Below are 22,955 nucleotides of genomic sequence, written 5' to 3' on the forward strand. Positions count from 1 at the left end.
GTGAGGGCCTGGTCTGCAGAAATGGGTTATTTTAAAACCAGGCGCTGGCTGGTGCGTAGAGTGGTGCCTGGCAGATGGTGGGGAGGGTGTGGGGGAGAGGCGGGTGCTGCTGTGAGGAACAGAGGCCTCCGCCCCAGGGGAGCCCCGACTTTGAAAATACTGGTTAAGCTGCGAGGGCGTTTGCTGGCCGTCACTGTGTGCCCGTGCCCGACAGCAGCTGCCGTGATCCGTCCGACGGGGATCCTATGGCTTATCTTTGAAAATGCTGAGGTAAACGGGGAGCACCGAGGGAAACCCATCATAGCTTTGCATGCTCTACTCTGAACTTAGGCCAGTCATGGAAGAAGCGGCTGTTTCTTCTGCCGTGTAACTGCGTTCTGACGCTGTAAATCTATTTTAACGCTGGCTGTGGCGCGCGCGCTGCCTGCCAGGCTGGGCCGCGGCCTTCGCGGCCGGTTCCCGACCCGGGGCCTTGCTCTGGCACCACCGCTCCCTTCCCCTCCTGGCGCTGGTAACGCGCCTTTCCGCGCGCGGGGGGCCGGTTTCACTTGGGGGCGGCCCGGGGCGGCGGAGGGGCCCGGCCGGCGGCGGCGGAGGGGCGCAGGGGGCGGCGGAGAGGCTCCTCACCGGGACAGGCCGCGGCACCAGGCGCGGCCCCGCGGCCGCCTCCCGCCCCTTCCCGTCAGCCCCCGCGGCGGGCGCGGCGCTCCCGTCGGGCCGCGCGCGGCCGGAAGCGGAAGTGAGTGTGCTGGTAATCATGGTGCCGCCGGGGCGGGGAAGGAGGTGCCGCCGCTGCCGGGAGCTCGGTGAGCGCGGCGGGGCCGGCTGGGGGGAGGCGGGCCGGCGTCTCGGTGCCCGGGCCGGGGGGCGGCGCGGGCCGGCGCAGGCCCCGGTAGCGGCTCCCCGCGGGGCGGCGCGGCAGTGCGGGGCCGGGCCGGGCCGGGCGGGGGTAGCGCCGCGCTCGGGGAGGGGACGCCGTCCCCGGGGCGGAGGCCGCGGCCCGGCGCCTCTAGCACCGCTCGGGCCGGGCGGCGGCCGGGGCCGCGGTGTCCCTGCCTGGCCGCAGGGCGCTGAGCCCGCGAGCGGAGCGGGGCCCGGCCCGGCCCGGCCCGGCGGGGCAGAGCCGCCTGACACCCCCCCCGCCGCCCGTCCTTCTGTTGCAGATGAGTCGTTACGGTGTAACTTCACGATATCGCACTGAGAGGCGGTGTGCCATGGGGGAGAACAGTCCTGAAGGCAACGTTATCTACTATGAAGTCGAGGAATATGATTTAGCCCAAGATGACAATATGATGAGGTTTGCTGATAAAAACGGGCTGGTGTCTTCATCATCTGGGATGGTCTATGACAGGACAACTGTTCTAATAGAGCAGGACCACAGTGTGCTGGAAGATGATGAGGATGAAGGACAGTGTGGTGATCACTTGCCTTTTTTACCAGAAGGTCATGAAGAAGGATTTCATTTAATAGCAGATCATGAAGGAATGTCCCAGGGTTACGTGCAACATATTATTTCTCCAGATCAGATTCATTTAACTATAAATCCTGGTTCAACTCCTATGCCAAGAAATATCGAAGGAGCAACGCTCACGTTGCAGTCTGAATGCCCAGAAACTAAGCTTAAAGAAGTAAGTAGCTAAATATGATTCTGAATTTTGTGCTTATTGTGAGTACTTCTTGCAAGATAACCTTAAATGCTTTGAAAACATGTTTTTCTAAAGCTGTTTGCTGGGTGGCAGACAGAAGTTTCCCTTGTTTTTACAGGTTACTGTATAGCGGAGTGAATTGCAATCCATTAAATCAGCTGTTACTTTTAGGGGTAGTAGTGTTTTGTGATGACAGGCATAACTGTTCCCACCGTCACTTAGTGGGTCAGCAGCAACGCCGTGTGCGTCCTCAGTTTTCACTCTGATATCCTGCAGCCAGGAAGCACTTTTTGACGTGTGGTAACACACTAGGTAGCAGGAAAATATGGCACTGTAAATGTGTTTATATTAGTAGCATGTGTGATTTCAGTGGGCTTTTATTTTTCTTTTGGTTGGGCAGTTATTTCCTGAGTTCAGAGATAACTAAAAAGAACATGAACTCTGTTATTCCGTGGTTAACCACGTTCTTGAGAAAAGCATGTCCAAGCTACACGTTAAATTCCAGACTGTTGGCGGCAGCTAAAGTGTGAAACTTAAGATGCCAGACTTTAATTACTTGTAGTTTTATTGTGTCAGTCACATGGACACTATGAGAAGAATATAAGGGAATCTGTTGTGTTGTGTTTTGAAAGCTTAAGTCAGCTCACATATTCAAAATAGCAATTACTTTAAATTCTGTTCCCCTCATGAATTCTACCTGCGTGCCAAGTGGTGAGGGCTTGTACAGGCTGACTTGGGATTCTTGCTTTTTAGCGGCAAAAGCAACACAGAGTTGTCACTCTGTTGGTATTTCAGTCAGCTTTGTGCTCTTTTTGGCCTTTCTGGGTTAAATAAGGGACGACCTGAACAAGTGTCTGCTCCTGTCAGTGGTGGTAGTATCAACTGCTTGTGTAACTGATATTCGGTGTGAGAGAGAATTGCAGAAATGAGCCCTTGCTGAGAAAGGAAGCTGGGTTTGAATGCTCTGAATAATTTAGATTAGCAGGCAACCTTCATTATCGCTTGCTCGGCGGTGAGGAAATGGTGCTGTGGGAGGTCAGCTCTGCAATTATGGAACTCCTGGACTGAGGTTTGTTCAATAAGCCCATTCAGGTCTGTCCTGGTTTAGGACCAGAGGGCAACTGAGCACCACGCAGCCGTTCACTCGCTCTTCCCACCCAGTGCTGGGAAGGAGAAAATCGAACAAGAAGGCTCAGGAATGGAGATGAGGACAGTGAGGGGTCTCTTGCCCATTTAAACAGTCACCGGCTGAAAGGCAGACTCTTGGGGGAAGAGAAACAATAACATCACTTTAATTCAAACACTAACAAAACCAGACAGAATGGGTCAATGAGAAGCCTTATGGCATCTTAAAACACCTTCCCCCCCCTCCTCACTTCATCCCTGGCCCAGCTTCTGTTCCCGGGTCGGACTCGGAGCCAGGGGAGCTTTCGAGACGCTTCTCACAGGGGCCACCGCTGCAGAGCCCACCACCCCCCAAGCCCAGCACGTGGTTGAAGGAACTCCTTTTGCTCAGTTATTATTCATATTACCAGCTGCTGTATCCTACCTCCTTAACTGCTAAAATATTTAATTTTTGAATGTAAAAAAAATTTCCTCTTTATAGGATAGTAAGCTTGCAATCTGTAGTGTCTGAGAACAGTATGTACTCGCTAAACAGGTGTTGATAACTGCATATGCAATTAAACTGTCTTTATTTCTTCACCCTCCCTTTTTCAAAAGGCTTGCTTATAAGATCAGGAATTTCCTAACGAAACCCTTTTATCTGAATTTGTTTACCATCTCTTGAGTTAATTTTCTGGGCCGGGGGAGTTACGCTGTAATTGCGTGCAGTGGAAATAAGCCCTAAGACACGTAACACGCTTCCCTCTTGTCAAAGCCCTTCCTGTCCTGCTGCTCCTGCAGTTCCAAATGCTGGGGAAGTTGTCTGGAGATGAAGGGGGAAGCTCTAAAACCCCTCAATATTTAACTCATCTCTAAAAGTCATCAGTTGGATTCTTTGCTGCTTCCAAAACATCTGTAGCAGTTCTAACACTGAGATAACTCTTAAAGTCTTAAATTTTCAGGTCAGTCTTTGACATATATGAAGCAAAAGAGGGTTTTAAACTTCATTAATTATCTTTTAACTTTCTCTGGTTACATTGTATTTGTCTCACTAATTCTGTATGCAGGAGTAAGTGTGATTATAGTCTTGTATTTCAAATTCATTAATTTTTTTTACGCAGTGATGACGCAATAAAAAGAGCACTTTAAGGGGCATCATAAACTCAAGATGAGTTAAAGGCAGACTGAGGAGTTTAAGCAGACTTTGGAACAGTATGTCGGGCTCTGCTTTTGCCAGTCTTGTTGGTTATTGGACAATTAGTTCCTGCTTCTGAGGCAGATGCTTAATTAAGACTCTTGTAGCTTCCCTCTGCGTCTTGGGAGAGAGCGCACGCTGTCCTTCGCAGAACGCGTGTGCGATGCAGCCACAGCCTTTGTCTTCAAGGCAACTTGTTTCTGCTCGTGTCCTGGCCTTCTGTGGCTTTCCCTGTTGCTGCCATGTCTGTTTTTTGTTGCTGCTTGCGTATGGCGATAGTCTTGAGTGCTTGCTGCTGTAACTGCAAGTCTTTCACGGTCAATATCTACATAATTTTGTGTGTATAATCAGTGCTTATTTGATGTGCTAATGTTCCTAACGTGAAAAGAGAATTAAATGCTTTGCTGCTTTACAGAATGTTTTATTTTGCTTAGAACACGGTGGTAGCATTGCTTCTGTCTGCAGTATCCTTCTCAGAATAATTAGTGGAATAAAGATTTGGCCTTTGGGAGAAGGGGGAGCGCTGCAAGGCCTTTGTGGTAGTTCAGGCGTTAAACCGAAAGTGTTACTGCCATCTTCCTTTGAACACGTGCATTGGCAGCTAGGAACCAAATCCTTTTCTGCATTTAATATTCTCCTTTCCTTTTACTTTCTAGACCTAAATGTAAGCACCTAGAAAGCTTAAGAGGCTCCTCACGTGGTTTTCAGGTAGTTCATGCCTGTGTCAAGTTGTCTGTGTGTTAGGGGAGGTGCTGGGGAGAATGTCCTGTAATGCAGTAAAATGATCATTTCCAGCTACCTTAAAACTCTTTAACGGGAACATTTGCTAATACATAACCTGTACTGAACCGGATGATCCCCGAGGAGGACAGTGCCCCCCCTCTTCTCTAACGCAGCGAGCTCTCTGACCTTGTGTCTGCGTTACCGGTTGTGCTGCTGCGTTTTGGCTGACTCAGCACAACCAAACTTGGTAATTGTGTTGTAACTACATTGTAATGCTGGGGTATTTATTGACAACTTTGACCTGATTTGAGCTATAAATTAAGGGCAAGTTGCTTTACAGTGAAATTACTGTTTCCTTCTCTGTACGGTGCTTCTAATAATGCAAGGTGACTAGGTAAAAATGCGAAGCCCTCCAAAATCTCTTTCTCTGTGTGAACTGACACGGGCAGGACCAACCACAAAACCACGAATGAAATGCAAATAGTAAATTTGTTCTCGTTACCCTGTGACCCGGGGGATCTTGGCAGCAGCACCTGGGCAGAGGCACGCGGAGCAGGGACCTGCACAGGCGCCACGGAGCTCAGTCCTTGCTAGCGAGGAGCGAGGGACCATCACGAACCTGCTGCTTTCACCTGTATCTGTGGGGATTTTCGCAGGCGTGGTTTTGCACCGCGCTTTGACCCTTCCCCCAGCAGGGCGTGACTCTCCAGGATGTTCTGCGAGTCCCTGGCAGGCCGGTGTTACCCAAGCGCAGACGTTCCACCGAGCCGCAGTGAGGGGATGACGCGTGCTCTGGCACCCGGGTGCCTCCTCGCCAACCTTCCGCTGAGCTCCTCCACTCCTCCTGTTGCTGTCGGTCGTATCCTCCAGATACTTTGTTCAATGTAAACTCTTGATGTTTTTCATCTCTCCTCTTCTTGCTGCCTTGTCCAAAATCAGGGGAGAATCCGACACAAAGGTTAACAGCTGGTTTTGGTGTAGGGTACTGCTTGCGTTGCTTTAGCACATGTGTATTTCCTGACCAGCAAATGTGTAGTAAGTTAAATGCCTGACAGTAAACCTGGGATCACAGGAGGAGAAGGATTTAGAATTTGCTCGTATTGTGAATTTCATGGTAGGCTGTCAAGTCATGAGTCCAAACATGACATTTTCCTACATGTTTTCATATGAATTCATTGTGTTAAGGCAGCCTAGGTAGCTAGTGTCTATAGAAATAAAGAGAAAGTGTATTTTAAATAAAATATAGTATCAAAAGAAATTGAATTAATATCTTTTAACCAGCTTTTTAAAAAACATTATTTAAACATGTTACAGTGAACTGTAGAGTAGGTCCTCTTCCCCATCCTTTTTATAAAAACAACAAAAAAAGCCACAAACAAATCCACAGTCCTCCTTGTTAGATGAGAAGGTGTGAGGGTTGGAAGAAGTGGCCCTTCAACAGGGCAAGATATTTTGAAAAAAGGAAAATATTTTGGGTTTTGGCAGTAAGGCTACTGAACTTTTAATAAGCCCCCTTAGTAAGGGTATTTTCTCTCAGTCTTACTGGGATAAAATGCTTTTTTATACTTGCTCTTTCTCCACCCTCTGCCACTTCTTTCTGCTATTCTTTCTTCCCCTACTGTGCTTGGCAATAGCTAAATGTTTTTCATGGTAGTTACAATTCTATGGGATAATGTTGCTTCTCGCATGTCGTGTGAAATTGGAAAAGCATGGAGAACTGGTTCCTGGGTGTGTAACTGTCTGTTGAAGTCTGCATTTGAGAGTAAAGTTTCTCCCCGAATTAATGGAGTAGTAAGATGAGTGTTAATAATAAATAGCTTGGAAAACTCACCTCCATTTAGCAATGTGCTGTTAACATCAATGATATGTGAGAGGCAGAGACTGAATTCAGCACTAGCCAAAAAGAAAACTACTGCTAGTTATTTTATAGTCTGGCTTTATTGTTGTGATAGTTCTGTGCTCTGTGTAAGGATCTCTTGTATGTGGAACCTGCTTTAATATTCTCCAGGGTTTTGTCACAGGAAGGTGAGGGTCAGTGCCAGCCTGTTGTGGCATCAAGAGACTAGAGATTGGGTCTGTGCTCAGCTCCTTCGACTCAGATTTGATGAAGCTCCCTGAAAGGGGTCCTGCTGGCAATTGTCCCCTAAAATTAGGCTGGGAGTAACTGAGACTATTTCTTCTGGAGAGCCATCTAGAACTCGAATTACAGGGGCAGGAGTTCATGCCAGGGCACTGTATGAGCGGCTGCTGGGTTGGGTTAAGGGAGATCCACTCCCCAGGCCACCCTTCTGGGCGGGTGGAGCCTGGCGCTGGGTCGGGTCCCCTGGGGTGCCTGCCTTCATGCTCTAGGCCCTCGTTCTTAGTGCCTGTTCCAGAGGCCTTAAGCCTGTGTAGAGAGAGGAGCGAAAGCCCGTGGCGAGGTACCCTCGGGGTGCCTCTGTTGTGTGGCACACGCCGCAAGGTCTGCGGGCCTCTTCTTTGGGGAGGCGCCGAGCACGCGGGGCTCGAGGTGGCACCGCTAAGGGCAGTTACTTGGGCTCTGAGAAGGAGAACCTGAAGGTGTGTGTCATCCTTTGGACCGCGTAGCGCTGATACGGCCTTCAACAGTGCCAACAGCTGCCAGCATAATAAATAAAGTGTTCCAGATCCCTGCGACTGTCCTTATACTTGTGCTGTTGTAGTACGTGAACGGGGGACAAGTTTTTGGACAAAACTGTGTTTCAGAAAGCCATCTACAGCTCTCCTAGTGGTTTTGCTGAGAGCCTGTTTCTTTCATTTCTGGGATACTACATAAACCATTAATCAAATTACTGATTTTATGGAAGGATTAAAAAAAATACTCAGTTCTTATTTAGGCATACCAAGAACAATGTGGTTTTGCTGTTACTCCTACTTAACACATCTGCCTTGATTCCCGTGGTTCTGAGAGGAGCATGACTTCAAATAAAGTGATTTTGTACTTGCCTGACAATAGGCAAAGGCATCCCATGTTGTTCTGTTCTCAGCTTCCAAGCTGTGGTAGTGAAGGCCCGTGATTATCAATCGCTCTTTTTTGATGGCTGTATATAAAGAAAAAAAGAACAGTTGTTGGGTCATGAGTTGGGTAGAAGCCCATAAGTGTTACACATCAGTTATGTATAGGCTGATCAGGTTCTCCTGGTATCAACCCACAATCAGTATCTGGTTTTTTTGAAGACAGTCTGCAGCCTTTTCTAAGCCATAATAGTATGTACTGAGGGATAGGTGCTTTGTGCCTTGGAAAAGAGGAAAATTACTGGCTTATGTCCTGTTATATTATCTTCCTGACTAGTTGTTAGGAGACTAGATCTGCAAGTTCCTGCTCCTCTGTTGTGAGTTTGCTTTGCCTTTCTAAACATTTCCAGATCAACATCTCTTGCTTCATGCTGGTCAGCTGTCAGGTCCTCTCTTGGGCTCTGTAACCACTTTTAGATGTTAAGGTTTCTCAGCTGCAACAGTCAAACGGAAGCCATCAGTCTGATAATTAATGTTGAAGATAAATTTATTCAAGCATATCAGATGGCTTATTCCTTCTACTTCACAAGAGAGAATGAGATTTAATTAAGCGTTACAGCTTGCACACTGGAAGCTTCTACGTGGTCTCTTTCTGCCTGTTGCGGGAAGGTTACCGAACCCAGTTCAATGTGAAATGGCTCCTGGTGATCTGGGTAGCTGGCTGAGCGACCTCTGACGCCTGCCTTTCGGTGTAAAGCACCTTGTTTGATTGTCAGCTTCAGGCATTGACCGTTTCAGTAAACACAGAAGAGAACAGCAAAGCACAGTGAAGGCTGCTTTGAGGTAAAATGAAGTAGTAAATGGTTAGACCACAGGAGATGGTGAAAGCTGTAGTTCTCATTCAAGGTGTTAATGGGAATTCAGGGCAGTGCTGCTGAGGGTCAGGTTGTGAAAGTATGTTTTCCCTTGTCTTCCTCCTCCACAAAGAGGTAGCTCTGCTAGAAACACCCGAGTGAAATGCAGGTGCTGCGTATGGGAATAGCAGGTGGCTTTGGTGGCATCTTAGTGCACTTTCCAACTACTTTATCAGATTTTTAGCTAGAAACATTTCAAATTATGTTCTTCCTTTTTTCCCTCTACTATTAGATTACTATTTTTCTATAAAGTCAGCCTGCTTTCCAGTGTGTGCCACTCCTTCCTCATGTAGGGCAGCAGAAATATTAAGCTGTCTGATAATTAAACGGCACTTTTTTTTTTTCCTTGGGCAAAATCTGTTCCATTGTCTTTGATGTTTAACTGCCATTCCACCCTGTCGGGATTCCAGAAATGCTTAAAAACTAAGTATGCAGCATTTTGTCTCTTAGGTTAAGAGATACCAGTGCACCTTTGAGGGCTGTCCGCGCACTTACAGCACTGCCGGAAACCTGCGCACTCACCAAAAGACACATCGTGGGGAATACACTTTTGTCTGCAATCAGGAAGGCTGTGGCAAGGCCTTCCTTACCTCCTACAGCCTCAAAATCCACGTTCGAGTGCACACTAAGGAAAAGCCGTTTGAATGTGACGTGCAGGGCTGTGAAAAGGCATTCAATACACTGTACAGGTAGGAGATCAGCTATTGCCCTTGCAGGTGTGGCTGTTGCTGTCTTGCAAGCTGTATCTAATTTTTCTTTGTGTCTGAATACAGTTGTTGTGCTTCTTCCAGGTGCAGGTATGAGTGTAAACCCCCCAAAGTGTGTAGAGTAGGATGACAGAGCCTGTGATGACGTACTTGGCTTATTTGTATTACAGTAGTATTGAAGACGCTTCGCAAACTCAGGGAATTCTCAGATTTCTTGGGGGCTTCGGAAGTGATATCAGTTACTTTCATAAGCTAGTTATCTTCAATTCAGAATATGTTCAGCCTTTGATCCTGTCCTGCACGTGGGAATGAATGACTCGCCTCAGGTAGGGGCTGTCTTGTCCTACAAGTCATAAGAAGGACTTTTTGGCGTGCTTTTTAGGTTGAAAGCACATCAGAGGCTTCACACAGGGAAAACGTTTAACTGTGAATCAGAAGGCTGCAGTAAATACTTCACAACGCACAGTGACCTGAGGAAGCACATTCGAACACACACAGGAGAAAAGCCATTTCGGTAAGGGGCTGGATGGCAGCTTTGATTTCTGTGGGACTTGGGTGATGGGCCACCTGTGCCAAAAGGCAGCTGTTACTGTCCTGGATGAAAAACTGTTCTCAAGGGAAACAAAGTGAAGGCGGCTAGCCTTTGAGCATGTTTGTTCTACAGCTGCCTGTAACAGTGGGTCAAACTACTCTCATCAAAGACGGTAGTCAAGCTGTTTTTTTAAACACAAACACGTGTGCCCCCATCAGCATGTTTTTAAAACCTATTGCTGCTTCTCTGCTGTGATGCAGTGCTCGTTCCATGAAGGAGGCCCCCCAGGTGCTGACTTCAGACTTGAATTTCCAAGTCCTGTCCAGAGCCCTGCTACAGTCTGTGTAGTGTGCACAGCAGCTGCCGGGGGATACCTGGTTACTAACGCAGATCAGCGTTGGGCCTGTTCTTCAGTCTTGGGACTATTGCAAAGCATGATCTAGGGTTTTAGCTAACGCCTTGAAGAAGCCTGGTGCTGACTCTTCTGTGGTGCCTCATTCAGGTGTGAGCATGACGGCTGTGGAAAGGCTTTTGCTGCAAGCCACCACCTTAAAACCCACGTTAGGACACATACTGGTAAGTCCCAGAGGTTTGGTTTTTTCTTCAGCTGAGCTTACTCAGCTTATACTAACTCTCAGAATCCCAATATGTTTTAATACTCACGTACAATGCGCGGGTGGCACCGAGCTGTGGTGCGGTCGGCGCGCTGGAGGAGGGGATCCGTCCTGCACCGCGATCAGGGCAATCCCCAATATTCCATTTATGCTTGGCAGGTCTTGAATTTCCCCAACATGTTTCACAAATATATCAATAAGGATGCATAAAAATTAAATGTTGTGTGTTGCGTTGGTTCATGGGGTAAAATGGAAGCTTTTATCTGCAGGGCTCCCAAGAATGCCGAACACGTGAAGTGGCATTAAACAGTCTTGTTTCTATAAAATACTGTTACTCTCCTAGGCGCTCAAGAAGTACGTGTCTGATATAATGTTTGTAAGTTTGTTCTATGTGTTTTGTGGTGCCTGTAGGGGAGAAACCCTTCTTCTGTCCCAGTAATGGCTGTGAGAAGACTTTTAGTACCCAGTACAGTCTCAAGAGTCACATGAAGGGTCATGAGAAAGGACATTCCTATAATGCACTTCCCAACAACAACGTATCTGAGGTCGGTAGCACTTCTTCCTGATACCTCTGTCTTAGATGGAGACAAAACCAGGCTTTGGGGAAGAAATGATGTGGTGGGTAGCTTGTTCTAAAGGCATAACTTAAGGCTGGGATTTTCAGAGGGATCTGTAACTGCTTGGTGCCCTGTCTCCCATGTAGAAACCCACGGGTGCCTCTTTTTTTGAGCAGAGAATTCAGTTTAAATTCTGGCGTTTGGCGGGGCAGCATAGGGTTTACTCTTATAGGCTGTGTTACAGTATGCTGATAATAACAGTGGGATCAGTATTTCTGAAACTTCTAGCAGGTTACCAAGTTTTATTTAGAAAAGCTCATCTAAATTTGTCTATTCGGTTTAATCACATTAAAATTAATGCTTGGACTAATGCTGCTTCAACAAGTATGCGTCATATCGACACACGTTTATAGGCAGTTAAATATATTATCGTGCTTTCCTTGTAGATTCTTATGTTTTAATCAATACTGTGTAATAAGCACGTGAAGTAAAATAAATACTAATGGTTAAGGTTTAAGGTTTTTGTTTTCTACAGGCTGATTTGTTCCTGTGCTAATTTAAATTTCCAGCTTATTAAGTTTTTGGAAGTAATGGGAAAGATGTTAAGAGTCCTTGATAGCTACTGAATCTCCCCTGCTTAGTCATATTGATTTGAGAACTGAGACTCGAGTCACAGGTGAAAAAATTCTGTGAGGGCAGGATTGTGTGGACACTAAAAAGTCATTTAAAACATTTCTGACGCTATTTTTTTTAACGTGTGACTCAATTTCTTTTTCTTCTTTACAGGATACAAGCCACTCCCTTTGTCTGAGTGACTTAAGCCTCATATCAACAGATTCAGAATTGCGGGAGAGCTCTAACCCAGTGAGTTACTGTGCTGGAATTGCCTCACCCCTAACCCGAGTTTTGCTTTTTTTCCGGCAGTGTGCTTGTCCTGCCAACTAGAACACAGCAGATGAGCTGTGCGCGGCTGGGGGCTTCTGCTTGGCTTGCTCAGGCCTGCAGCACGCTCTGCCTAGGGCTCCGTTTCGCGGGGGAGGAGATGCACTCTTCCACAGAACGGAGACTGGGATGGAATTGGTGTCCATGTGCCCGGTGCGGCTTTTTTGTGTGTCTGGTGGCGGTTTGCAGGAGGCTCTCTTGGTAAAAACGTGTATGTTTCTTCCACACCCCACTGAGTCTGTCAATGTGACATGTTATTGCTGTCTTTTTTTGAATATTAGAACAAAAAATAAATATTTCTGTCTAAAAGCAGAATAAACAAGTGAAAGAGACGGATTTTCCTCATAAAGCATGCAGTGCTTAATCCAACCTGGTTTTAAAGGCTCTGCATCTGACTTTACCCTGATAATGTTCCTGCTTATTGATAACTGTTGACTGAGCTTAAATTTTACATAGAGGAAAATTGATGGGACTGTGTCATTCTTTCGTGCCTCCGTGTGAAAGCAGCACAGAGCTTTTTAATCTGTTCCTAGAGCAGCGTGGGTGAGAGTAGTGCATAGTCCAGGATATCATCTGTGTGGAGCCGTTTTGTTTCTGCTCCAGAAAAAGTCTCACAAACAGCCAAGAACAAATTAATGTCTGTTTCGAACAGAGTATTACAAGAAAAAACGTGGATGCAGAAGGATAGATTTCACTTCTGAAGGACTGACTTGTTTTTGTAGGGATTTGCTCATTATGTTAGTAAATTTGATTGTGGGTAATTAAACCTAAATGTCATTTTACACTAGGTAAGTGGAATATGTTGCCTTTCCCGAGGGCGGCTGGTTAATTGGAGAGGTATTTCTGACATTCACGCGCTGCTTGACAGAGTTTTGTGCAAAGTTCATGGGGACCTGAGATGTAACGTTATCCGATGTCTTTATTTTCTGTTTGCCAGACACACGGACAAGACCTTAGCACAATCTCACCAGCAAGCATCTTCGAGTCTATGTTTCAGAGCCCAGATCACACTGTGAGTCAGGACGACTCTCAGCAGACAGGTACAGACCGTATCGGCACTGTTTTGAGAAGGAGCTTTCTGACAGTTTTCCTGCTCTGCATCCACATACCTAATCCAGCGTTTCAGACTGAAGATTACTGCCCCACCTAACTCAAAATTATTTTGTCTCACGATGCATTGTGCTCGGAGGCGGCGTAGCCCTTGGCCGGTGCCGAGGAGCTGCCCGAGGGTCTCCAGCGCTGTCCTACAACGCTGACATTGATGCTCTTGGACTTTCCGCATTAGTGTTGTTGTCACGCTTCCTCTCTTGATGTGGCTGCACAACCCGCCTGATAAAAAGGCTTCTTAGAGAGGGCTAATGAGGCTGATCAGCCTGTGTGTAGCCTTTGGTGTTACCAGTGTCCTGAACTGGGACCTACTTTCAGATTTCGCTGTCTGGTGTTAAATGTTTTTGAGCACTAGTCTGAAGATGTGAAAGTGGTGACGCTTTACCGCAAAAATGTATCAGCTGGCTGATAAGTTCATTGAAAACGTTTGTTCGGGTCTTGTGAGAACTGATGCATTTATATTTTTTCCTTGTTTCCTTTGGCAGCTGCCTTGATTGAAGGTTTCAACGGCGACGCAGACTCGGTGACGGCTGCTCCGCCTTCTGCAGGGGACTCGGCATCCTTGTCCCTCCCGCTTGTTCTGCAGCTTGGCATCTCCGAGCCCTCGCACTCAGCACTACAAGCCTCAGCAGCGCCTGCTGTTCCCTCCTCCGCAGGGGCCAGCTCACAGCCAGCTGCGTTTGGAAATCCTGCAACTGTTTTACAATCCCCAGAAGTGCCTGTTCCTCACAGCACACAGTTTGCAGCCAGTCACCCCGACTTCCTGCAGCACACTCAGACACCGCCGCAGCCCATCGTGCAAGGACTGTCCGTGGTGGCTGGGGCGCCTGCCCCGGCGGCGCCCAGTGCCGCTGAGCCCCTGCCAGCTGTAGTCCAGACTGTGCCTGTGGGCGCCAACCCTGTTCTGACCAGTAACCCAACCATAACAATTACTCCTTCTCAGAGCACCGCTATTCTGCAGTCCAGCATTGTCATGGGAGAGCAGAACCTACAATGGATCTTAAATGGTGCCACTGGTTCTCCGCAAAGCCACGAACAAATGGTTAGTACCACCAGCACAGCTTTGAAACAGCTCGAGCCATCTCTTCCTCCTAGAGCCCTTGCTTTTGAACAGGAAGAGGATCAAACCTGTAATTGTAAGATACAAGCCAGGATGCGGTATTGTAGGATGCTTGTCATGTTAATGTGTATAAACGTGTCACCAGCGCAGCCCCTAAAACAGAGAACTAAGTAGAAAATAGATCAAGAAATCCAGGGCACAGAAGATTTTTGCTTTCTTTGTTTCCCTCGTGACAGACTTCTCACAGCAGGTATTTGCTTGGTTTATCCAGGACATAGCCTGAGAATACACGGGGGTTCTAGTCTCTTATTTTTGACAAGCAGAAGCGCAAAAGACTCTGTAAAGTTTGTGTTTAGATGTTTTGTAAATTTAGCCTGAAGATAACAAAAGGTTTTCTGGGAGAACAGAATGTTTCTGGTTCTCCATTAAATCTGGAGAGCTGAGCCTTCGGGGGGTTTATCTTTAAGAATCCTGTTGCCACCTTTGGGCTTGCCCGGCTGCAGATGGTCCGAGTAAACGGCTGCGGGTACAGGCAGCACGAGCAAGAACAGCAGGTTTTTGAGAATTCAGTCCTTCTGTTGTCAGAAACCACAAGCCGTGTTAATAGCACGTAGTGCCGAGGGCGGTTACTCCCCATCCTTGGGACTATTGAAATAATACTCTGAGTTTTGGGACAGCCAGAACCTGGCCCAGAACCAAGCTAAACATTTCAGGTTTCTTATTAGTTTTAGTTTTCCTGTGTGTTCTCTTTGGAGTACGTGTATAGCTGTCGCTTTTGATTGCGGCTGTTTAGAATTTGAACAGTAGCAATTTAATTGGAATCCACTCACAATTTTTCTTTTTTTTTTTTTTCTTTAAAGCCACAAGTTCCAAAAGTAGTAGAAAAGGTTTTTTTTACCACTGCGTTACCAGTAGCTGGCAACACAGGTAAGCCTGATGCTGAACGTGCTTTTCTCTTTCTCTGTTTGTTTGTAGTACTGTTAGCCTGACCAGCATTTGTGGTGATTTTATTGCTTGTGATTTATTTACTACAGTGCTAGTTTTGTTGAAGAAAGTCCTTTCTTTTTTTTTTTTACCTTCCTGAAGTTTTAAGTGCAGTCTGCTGTAGACTTGTAGGTTTGTGGTGAGATCTGTCCTCTAGTTGTTTCTCTAACAGCTTGTAAGATAATCAGGTTCGCAGTCAGATCCCGTATTCATGAAAATCGTATTTCAGTGGAACGTACGTAGAAGAATAAAAGAAATGCAGAGACATAATGTGGTTTTTCTTCTTTTAAATGAAGACATGAAACAGGTAGTAAACTAGTAAACTTAATCAGTTCTTTAGCAGTTGTGTTTGGTAAGCACAATCAGAGATTCATCAAACTGATACGCAACTGTAGAAGTTCTGTTCCATAACATGTGTCTTGCACAGGACTGTTACATTGCAAAGATGAATCAATCAGAGTCAAGAGAGATCAGGTGAGTTTAAAACTTAAATTTTAAAAGAGAAAGGAAGCCAGGCACGTAGAGCTGCATAGGAGGAGTAAGGAGGAAGCATGAGAAGCAAGAAGGGAGAGGGAAGCAGGCTGGAGAAAATGAGCAGGAAAACACCTGTGTTGGTGTCAAGGGGTAGAACTGCCAGCGTGACGTTGCGTCAGCATTGCCAGAGATCGGTGTGGAGGGACGGCGGCGTTGGAACGCCACTGTGCGGGATCGCTGCTGAGAGAGCTACAGTGGTGGTCACAGAGGAGACATACTGTCCTCTGTCAAAAACTTAGATCAGACTTCTAATGCCTGGGGTCAGCCTGAACACGTTGCTCATCAGCAGAGAGTACCTGCCACTTTTTCCTTATTTATCATCTGCTAGAGATACTCATTGTGCCTGAACAAAATAACATGTAATCGCTGCTGCAAGGGCCCTACGATCTAGTTTAACAAAGATGATTTGTGTCTCCCTGCTGTGAAATTATGTAGTTCTGTTGTGTTTTGTCTTTGTTTCACCTTCAGGAAACCCTGTTCAGCAGATTGGTCTCAGTGTTCCTGTCATTATTATAAAGCAGGAGGAGGCCTGCCAGTGTCAGTGTGCCTGCCGAGACTCTGCCAAGGACAAAGCCACAGTTAAGAAGGAATGTTCCTCACCTGAATCAAAAGCTTTGGAGCAGCCAGCTCCCCAGCTGCAGCCTCAGACCTTTCCTTCCTCTTCCCCTTCTCCTTCGTGTGGGCAGAGCAGTCAGATAGTTAACCCTTCAGACTCACAGACTGAAACGTTAAGTGCCATGGATGTATCGGACTTCTTGTCCCTCCAAAGCCCTGAAACCCCATCCAATATAATTCCAATCGAAGCACTACTGCAGGGTGAGGAAGAAATTGGTTTGAATAGCAGCTTCTCTAAGTGAAGATGTTCCAGATTTTCCTTTGCACCTAGAGGGTAAAACCCTTCTCCTTAGAAGCAGAAACTGAAGGATCAATTATTTTTCCTTCCTCCTTGGAAGTTTTGTGGCTTATTTCTGCTTCACAGATGTCATCTTAGTCACGTCCCAGGTACATCCACCTTTGAGAATCTATCTAAAAAAAGAAAAGGTAAAAAAAAAAAAAAGCTAAGTTATATATGAACTGTTTTGGCTGCACTGTCTGTCACTTTTGCTTGTCATATGTGAACACAGAAGTTAAGGTTACTCGTGTGCAAAAAGATTTTAAAAAGAAAAAGGGGGGTTAGTTTGTCTCCAATTGCACATCACTTATGTTTGGGATTAAGGTACTGGCAGCAAGTGGGTCTTTGTTACAACTCCTTGGGTCTGTAATTTTCTTCTGTCTCTATGTCTGATACTAACCATGCACTATAAGGGGAGCCCAGGAAAGGAATTTGCTGTAGTAGAAAATGGCATTATAGTAGAAGATGATTTATCTGCGATTTTACTGGAATGCGATTGTCACATCGCTGAGTTGGGAGATGATGCCTGGGTTTGCTTTGTACTAACGCTGTTACTAAAGCCTACAGAAACTTTTGGGGAGTTTATTTCTGTGGAGCACAAGTACCTTGTGCTCCTGATGGATCTGATCACTTAATTTCCTGAGGACGTAAGCGTGGTGGTGGCAGACGCTCTTTCACAACACGGAAACGCAATCAGAGCCCGCGCGGGCTCAGGAGTGTTTGCTTTGCCTCTTTGAAGGACGCAGTGAGTCCCAGGTGTAGTCAGGTCGGTGCCTGCTGCTCTCTTGATTTACTCGGCTCTGTTCAGAAGCAAGTCATCCTCTTAACCCCCGTGACTGTTTAATCAGGAGCATGGTGCCTTTGCTGGTTCCTCTCATCTTTTGTCAAGAACAACGCTAGGACAATTTTCAGAATGATTCAACATAAATTCAGTTTGAATTCAGTGAGTCAATCCTTCAGATGTCCATAAATGCTTCCTTTTTTTCTGTTAAGCGATATAATTTCTGCCTGAATCTGCCTCCAACCTACTGCAATGCCAGCTTTTTGTGCACGGGGCTATTTCTTGACTAAAAGATGTTACGCAACATAGTAGTTTTTCATATCAAACTGAAAGTCTATATTCTAACCTACTCAGGGTAAATAAAACACAAACCCCCCCTTCCACCAAAAAGCCTGTAATGTTGCAATAAATGCAGTCTCATTCTAAATGGTTTATTTATGCTGCATTATTTTAAAAGATGTAATTTTATAGTGTTTTATCCATCTTTCTGGCTTTGGCTGTCAGTCTCTTTGTGTTAAAGAAAAGAATATTAAATAGTCTTTATTCAGTTTACAGTGTTGTCATTAGTGAGATGCAAAGATGATGACTGCAAGCCAATTAACGTGGAGTGTCTCTGCACTGACTTAGGAATGCAAGCTCCTCGCGGACAGAGACCTTTTGCTCTTTGCATTCGGTCCCAGCTGCTCCCTGCCCCTGCGGGGGGGGATGGAGGCTGCAGCCAGACCTCCCGGCATGCCGGAGGCTGAGCGGGTGTTGTGGCCCCCCTGTGACGCTCTGTGTGGCCTTACCGACCCTGCAGTCGCGGCCATGGCCCAGGCACTGGCTTGAGTGGTCTCGCGCGCTGCCGCTGCCGCGGGGACGGGCTGGAGGGCGGCGGCTGTTGGGGCCGTGTCCCGCCGGGGCGAGCGCGGGGAGGAGAGGCTGTGCCGGGGGGCTTGGTGCCTGGGGAGCGTCGTGTGGCCCCGGCAGGGCAGAGCACGGGGTCGGGCATTGCGGTGAGGAGCTCGGGGACGCCGGGAACGTGCCGACTGCGTTTCCTCTCGGAGTGTGTTGGCGCGGTGCCGTGCGGCGCTGGTGATGCGGGTCCTGCAGCAGTAAGGTTTGCGTCCACGGAGCGCGGGTAGCAAAGCGGTTTAGGTTTTGTTCTCGTAACGGCGATCCCCGGAGGGCAGCGAGGTGGGGGCCACCTTTGTTTTTCTCCTACAGCTTCACGTTGTGACGCGGTTTGGCTGCACGGCAGCAGGAGCTGCTCTGAGCGCGGGAGGAACAGTCCCAGGCCTGGGTGGCTGGGAACGTCCTGAGGGCCGAGTCCCCTCGGCGCCCGGCGCAGGGCTCGGCTGCGGGGGGTCCCGGGCAGGGGCCGCTGCCGGGCCCTCGCGCCTCTCCCCTGGCATCGTGCGGTCGAGGTGTTTGAGGGTGAGTGGATGTGTGTGTGTGTGTGAGCCGGAGCACGTAGGTTCCCCTGGAGCTGTGGGGTTTTCCCCGATGGGGACGAGGGTACCAGATGTGGCCTGAGATGTGACAGTTGGGGATTTACAACCTCGTGGGAGCCTTTCCCTCCTTCAGGGAGGTGTTGTTCCGCGCTACTTTTGCTACTCATGACTTAGTCCGCCTAAAACACGCTTCTGGTTGGACCAGATGGCAATCTTCCGAGACTCTTTTGTGACAGAAACGAGTAGAAGACTCTACCAAAGGCTTTGAAATCGGAAGCTGAGTGGGAAGTGTGGTGACTGGCAGCAGGGCAGTGCTGCACCCGCCCTGTTGGGGTGGGGCAGAGGTTGACCTCTCTGCTGTTTCTCTTCACAGCTGCTGTTTTCTCTTGGTGTTTTCTAGCAAAAGCAATGTGTCCCAAGTGTACGCTGGCTTTTAGGTGCATTGGGTTTGCCGTTACCCTCTTGTACGTGCATCAGGCCTCTGCGTCCCGCCCGGCTGCGTCGTACAGGTGTGTGCTTTTGTTTAGTCGCTGGTCTGCTTTCCGGAGTGTTCCGTGCTGCATGTATCTGATACGTTTCACAGTGGACATTTGCATCATCCCCAGTGCTGTGTGATCAAACCTTGTGCTGCTGGGGGGGTCGTTAATGACATGGGGGGGAGGGGATCCGCGAGCAGCCGGCAGGAGACGGCGGGTGCAGCAAAGCCCTGAGATACCTCGATGCCACAGAATCTTCTGCCCCTTTCCCCTCGTTGCCCCAGCATTTAGCATATTGACGATTACATGATTAATGAAGGGGAGAGTTCCTATTGGAGGCTGGATTCCCAGAGGGGGGGCACGTTCTGTTAACATGCTGGCGCCTCCGAGAACAGCGTCTCCTCCTGACACGCAATCTGCCTTTCGTGAGCCCCTTTAATCATCAGTCAGAGAGCAAAACTGCGCTGCTCTGGGTTGTTCTGTGTTAAAGGGTTTGCTGTTTTCTGGCTTGTGGGGATTTTCTTGGTTGCGTACAGTTTCTAGATGGGTGCAGAAGCTTAAAGACGTAGAAAGGGTCCGATGGCCAGCGTCGGTAGCTCTCGCCGCCATGCAGGGACCCGCGCAAGCAGACTTGGCGTGAGGTGAAGGCTGTAGCAGTTGCTTTTCATGCTTGTAGATGGTAGAGAGGTGGAAAATCAGCACTGTTGAAATGCTGGTACTGAATTATATAGGACAAAGTACGAATTGGGCACTTCTCTAATGCTGACTGTGTCCAGAAAGACTAGTTCGCAGAACCTCATACTGGTATCTAAAATGCACTTTAGGTTATTTTATCTTTAACCCAATTGCTGCAATTTCTTTTGTATATACTTTCACAAAGTTTATTTTTGCTCTGAGTAAAAGTTAACAGGGGTGTGCAAAGATGAGCACTTAACTTGGTGCAATACTTGTAGCTAAAGATCCTTGTCCCGTGTGGTCGGTCTGTCTGTGTCTGTCTAACGGAGTAGATGTAGTAACGAGCTCAGCGACGCGCTGCCCTTCCCCGCCCGTACCCCACAGGAATTATGCACCATTAGCCAACGTCCGATCTATGCAAATACTCCACTGAGAGCACTGTGCTTTCGCAGCCTTTTCTCTCACGCTTTCTGGTGGGCTGCTCGTCGCTTCTGTTGGACACAGCCATGTTCCTGGTGTGTGTCCCTTCTCCCGGCCCTCCGCGCCCCACGGAAGTGACAAGCCGTTCTGAAACGGGCATGTTGCACCTTTAGAATGTGTCTTCGAGGTCGTTTTTGATGTCACGTTCTCTGCCTTACTTTGTGGAGGATGGCGCTTCTGCAGCCCTCCCGGATATTGTTTTTGCAACTGCAGCAACGTTGTTGAACTGTTTACAGTGCTCTTCCCGCACCAGTTAGAGATAAGGCTCGGGGCAAACTAACGACTGGCCTGTGGTCGGGGAACTGCTGGGGGAGATCAGTTAAGGTGGGATTGACCTTGGAGATGAAAAGCTGTTCCTGATTCGAGGGGGAGCCCAGCTGGCCACCGAGATGAGAGGCAGCCGGGTCTGTGGTGTAGAGCAGACAGGATCTTGGTGTCACGTCCCTTGTCCTGCCGCTGGCTGGCTGCGAGGCCTCTCCGCCTCGGTTTGCTGCCTGTGACGTGAGGACAGTGACACTTGTCTTTGTAAAATCCTTTGAGACCTGTGGGTGACAAGTCCTTGGCGTTAGTGATCTGAGCTGGCTGGGCAGAACTGCTAGAGTCAATTTGGACTGTAAGGCAAAAAAAAAAAAAGGCATGTCTTTAATAAACCCTACAAATTTCTGATCACATAGTTTTTAATTGTACACTATTTTTTCCGTAACGTATTTTGGAAACAACGTCAAGTTTTTATAAATGTTACCTGTAGTTGATACTCATGGACAGGGCTGAACTTTTAACTTTTTTGCATCTTGTCTTGATATATATCATATGTTCTAGAAGTTGGATTCTGTGTCTGCACTGAGAAATGCAAATTAAACTGGATATTTATGTAGTAGTGTACATAGTCTAAGTGTGTGTGTTCTTGGAACTAGTTTAAAAATCCCACACCATGCTTTTAGTGGTGTGCAAGCTGGCCAAAATTTGGTTCATTATGCAGTGTACACTTTCTCAAATAAATGCAGTTTCTACTTTTTCTTAAAAGAAATTTTTTTCATACAATCTTTTTTCAGCAAAATCAAGGGTATGTTTTTGCAGTACCGTAGTTACAGTAGCTGGTATTCCTCGCTGTGTAGCTTTGTGTCCTTCCACTTGCTTACGGAGCCGGAGCGTCTGTCTGACCCTCGCTTTGGGGCGCGGTGCGGGGGGGCCGGCGGCGGGGGGGCTGCGCAGCCCCCGGCCCCCCCACGGCCCCGGCAGCGCCGCCCGGGAGGAGCGTGGAGGTCTGCCCGTGGCGGGTGCGGGGTCTGGCACGCGGGGAGCCGGGCGCCGGTCTTGGAGATGGCAGAATAAAAGAACCCCAGTTTTTCAAGAATGTGTGTATGGTATTAAAGGAGTTTATTTAACTATGAAACAGGGGAACAAATGTGCTTACATTGAGCAATGTGAAGATGTTAGTTACAGGTACAGTACTTCCAAAGGAAGAGCATCTCCAAAACCCAAAAAAGAGTAAATATGAACTTGTATTTTTTGAAGAATGTAAAATGTGAAATAATGGTGTTTGCTTAATTGCTCATTTTGTATGAAGTTAATATTGTACTTTGAAATATCTGCAAAGAAGTGGAAATTAACTTTTTGGAATTGAAAGCAATATTAATACTAATGGAATCCTAATTAAATGCTTATTTAAACATTGTGTTATAATATTCTTTCCTGAGAGTATTTTAAATTACTGGGGAGGTGAGTGTGAGGAGTTCCCCTGAGGATCAGGACGTGAAGGTGTTTCCCAGTCCCGGCAGACGCCAGCGGGGACCTTCACCCTCTTCCTCCCTTCAGGCTCCCGCGGGTCGGGATGAGAGTTGGAGCAGATGTTCTTCACAGAGTCAGAGCACGTTATTCTTCATTTCTGAGAGTGGGAAATGCCTGTGTTGCCCCTGTCCTGCAAACACCAGCTGTGTTTGATGTGGAGCAGCGGCAAGGCCCTGTGAGCCATCAGAGGCTGCAGGGGAAGGGGGTTCCTGGGGTAGGGATGGAGGCTTCAGCATCCCTGAGTGAGAGTTTAGGTGCTAAATGCTTTCCAATAAAGAGAATGGGAACTTTGGGGAAAGCTATAATAAGCACAGACTGAATCCCCACGCTGAATGAGTCAAGTTTTCAGCGTGGCAAAACATTTCCATGTGGCAAAGAACCCCAGGCTGGGAGCTGAAGGGCCTTTCCCAGCCCCTGACCGGGTCCCGTCTCTCTCATCACTGGACCCGGGAGCGTGGTTCTCCGCAGAGGGGGCTGCTGCCCCCAGCCCAGGCGCAGCCTTCCCGCGGCTCCAGCCCCTGACACTGGCTCAGTCCTTAACTCGTCCTGAGCCCCTTCAGCACTGGAGACACATGGGCGCCATTTCGGAAGGCTGCACCTCCCTCAGCCAGAGGCAGCCGATCCCCGTGTAGGCAGACGGGACGAGACACGGATGGAGCCAAATCTCGGTTTTATTGTAAAGTGTAAATTTAGTAAGATAAGGTCTCAGTGCAACAAGAGAAAGCAAAGTCCAAGGCCACAACGGAGCTACATGCGCTGGCTTATCAGTCTCTGGTTTTCCCCTGGCGCGACTTTCTCAGGGCCTGTAACGGAGCAAAAACCTTTGGTCCCTCCGGCT

At 47.8% G+C, this 22,955-nt stretch overlaps 1 protein-coding gene across 1 annotated transcript; it reads left to right on the top strand.

Annotated features, from left to right (window-relative positions):
* The first annotated feature begins 736 nt into the window (after positions 1 to 736).
* On the top strand, positions 737 to 22,004 carry MTF1 (metal regulatory transcription factor 1). Its single transcript, XM_074926133.1, has 11 exons — positions 737 to 806; positions 1,164 to 1,628; positions 9,006 to 9,244; positions 9,645 to 9,776; positions 10,297 to 10,370; positions 10,820 to 10,953; positions 11,752 to 11,829; positions 12,845 to 12,947; positions 13,500 to 14,056; positions 14,935 to 15,001; positions 16,061 to 22,004. Exons 2-11 carry the CDS (start codon positions 1,164 to 1,166, stop codon positions 16,447 to 16,449), a joined length of 2,238 nt encoding a protein of 745 aa, XP_074782234.1. The 5' UTR covers positions 737 to 806; the 3' UTR covers positions 16,450 to 22,004.
* Positions 22,005 to 22,955: the final 951 nt, after the last annotated feature.

Source organism: Athene noctua, chromosome 24, assembly GCF_965140245.1.
Source record: "Athene noctua chromosome 24, bAthNoc1.hap1.1, whole genome shotgun sequence".
NCBI classification, from domain to species: Eukaryota; Metazoa; Chordata; class Aves; order Strigiformes; family Strigidae; genus Athene; species Athene noctua.

What these genes read in the sequence shown, in the direction of transcription:
- MTF1 (XM_074926133.1), top strand. Translation starts at nt 1,164, where the DNA reads ATGAGTCGTTACGGTGTAACTTCACGATATCGCACTGAGAGGCGGTGT. An exon ending in CAGAAACTAAGCTTAAAGAA is followed by an intron (nt 1,629 to 9,005) that starts GTAAGTAGCTAA and finishes TTTGTCTCTTAG; the next exon opens with GTTAAGAGATACCAGTGCAC. An exon ending in GCATTCAATACACTGTACAG is followed by an intron (nt 9,245 to 9,644) that starts GTAGGAGATCAG and finishes CGTGCTTTTTAG; the next exon opens with GTTGAAAGCACATCAGAGGC.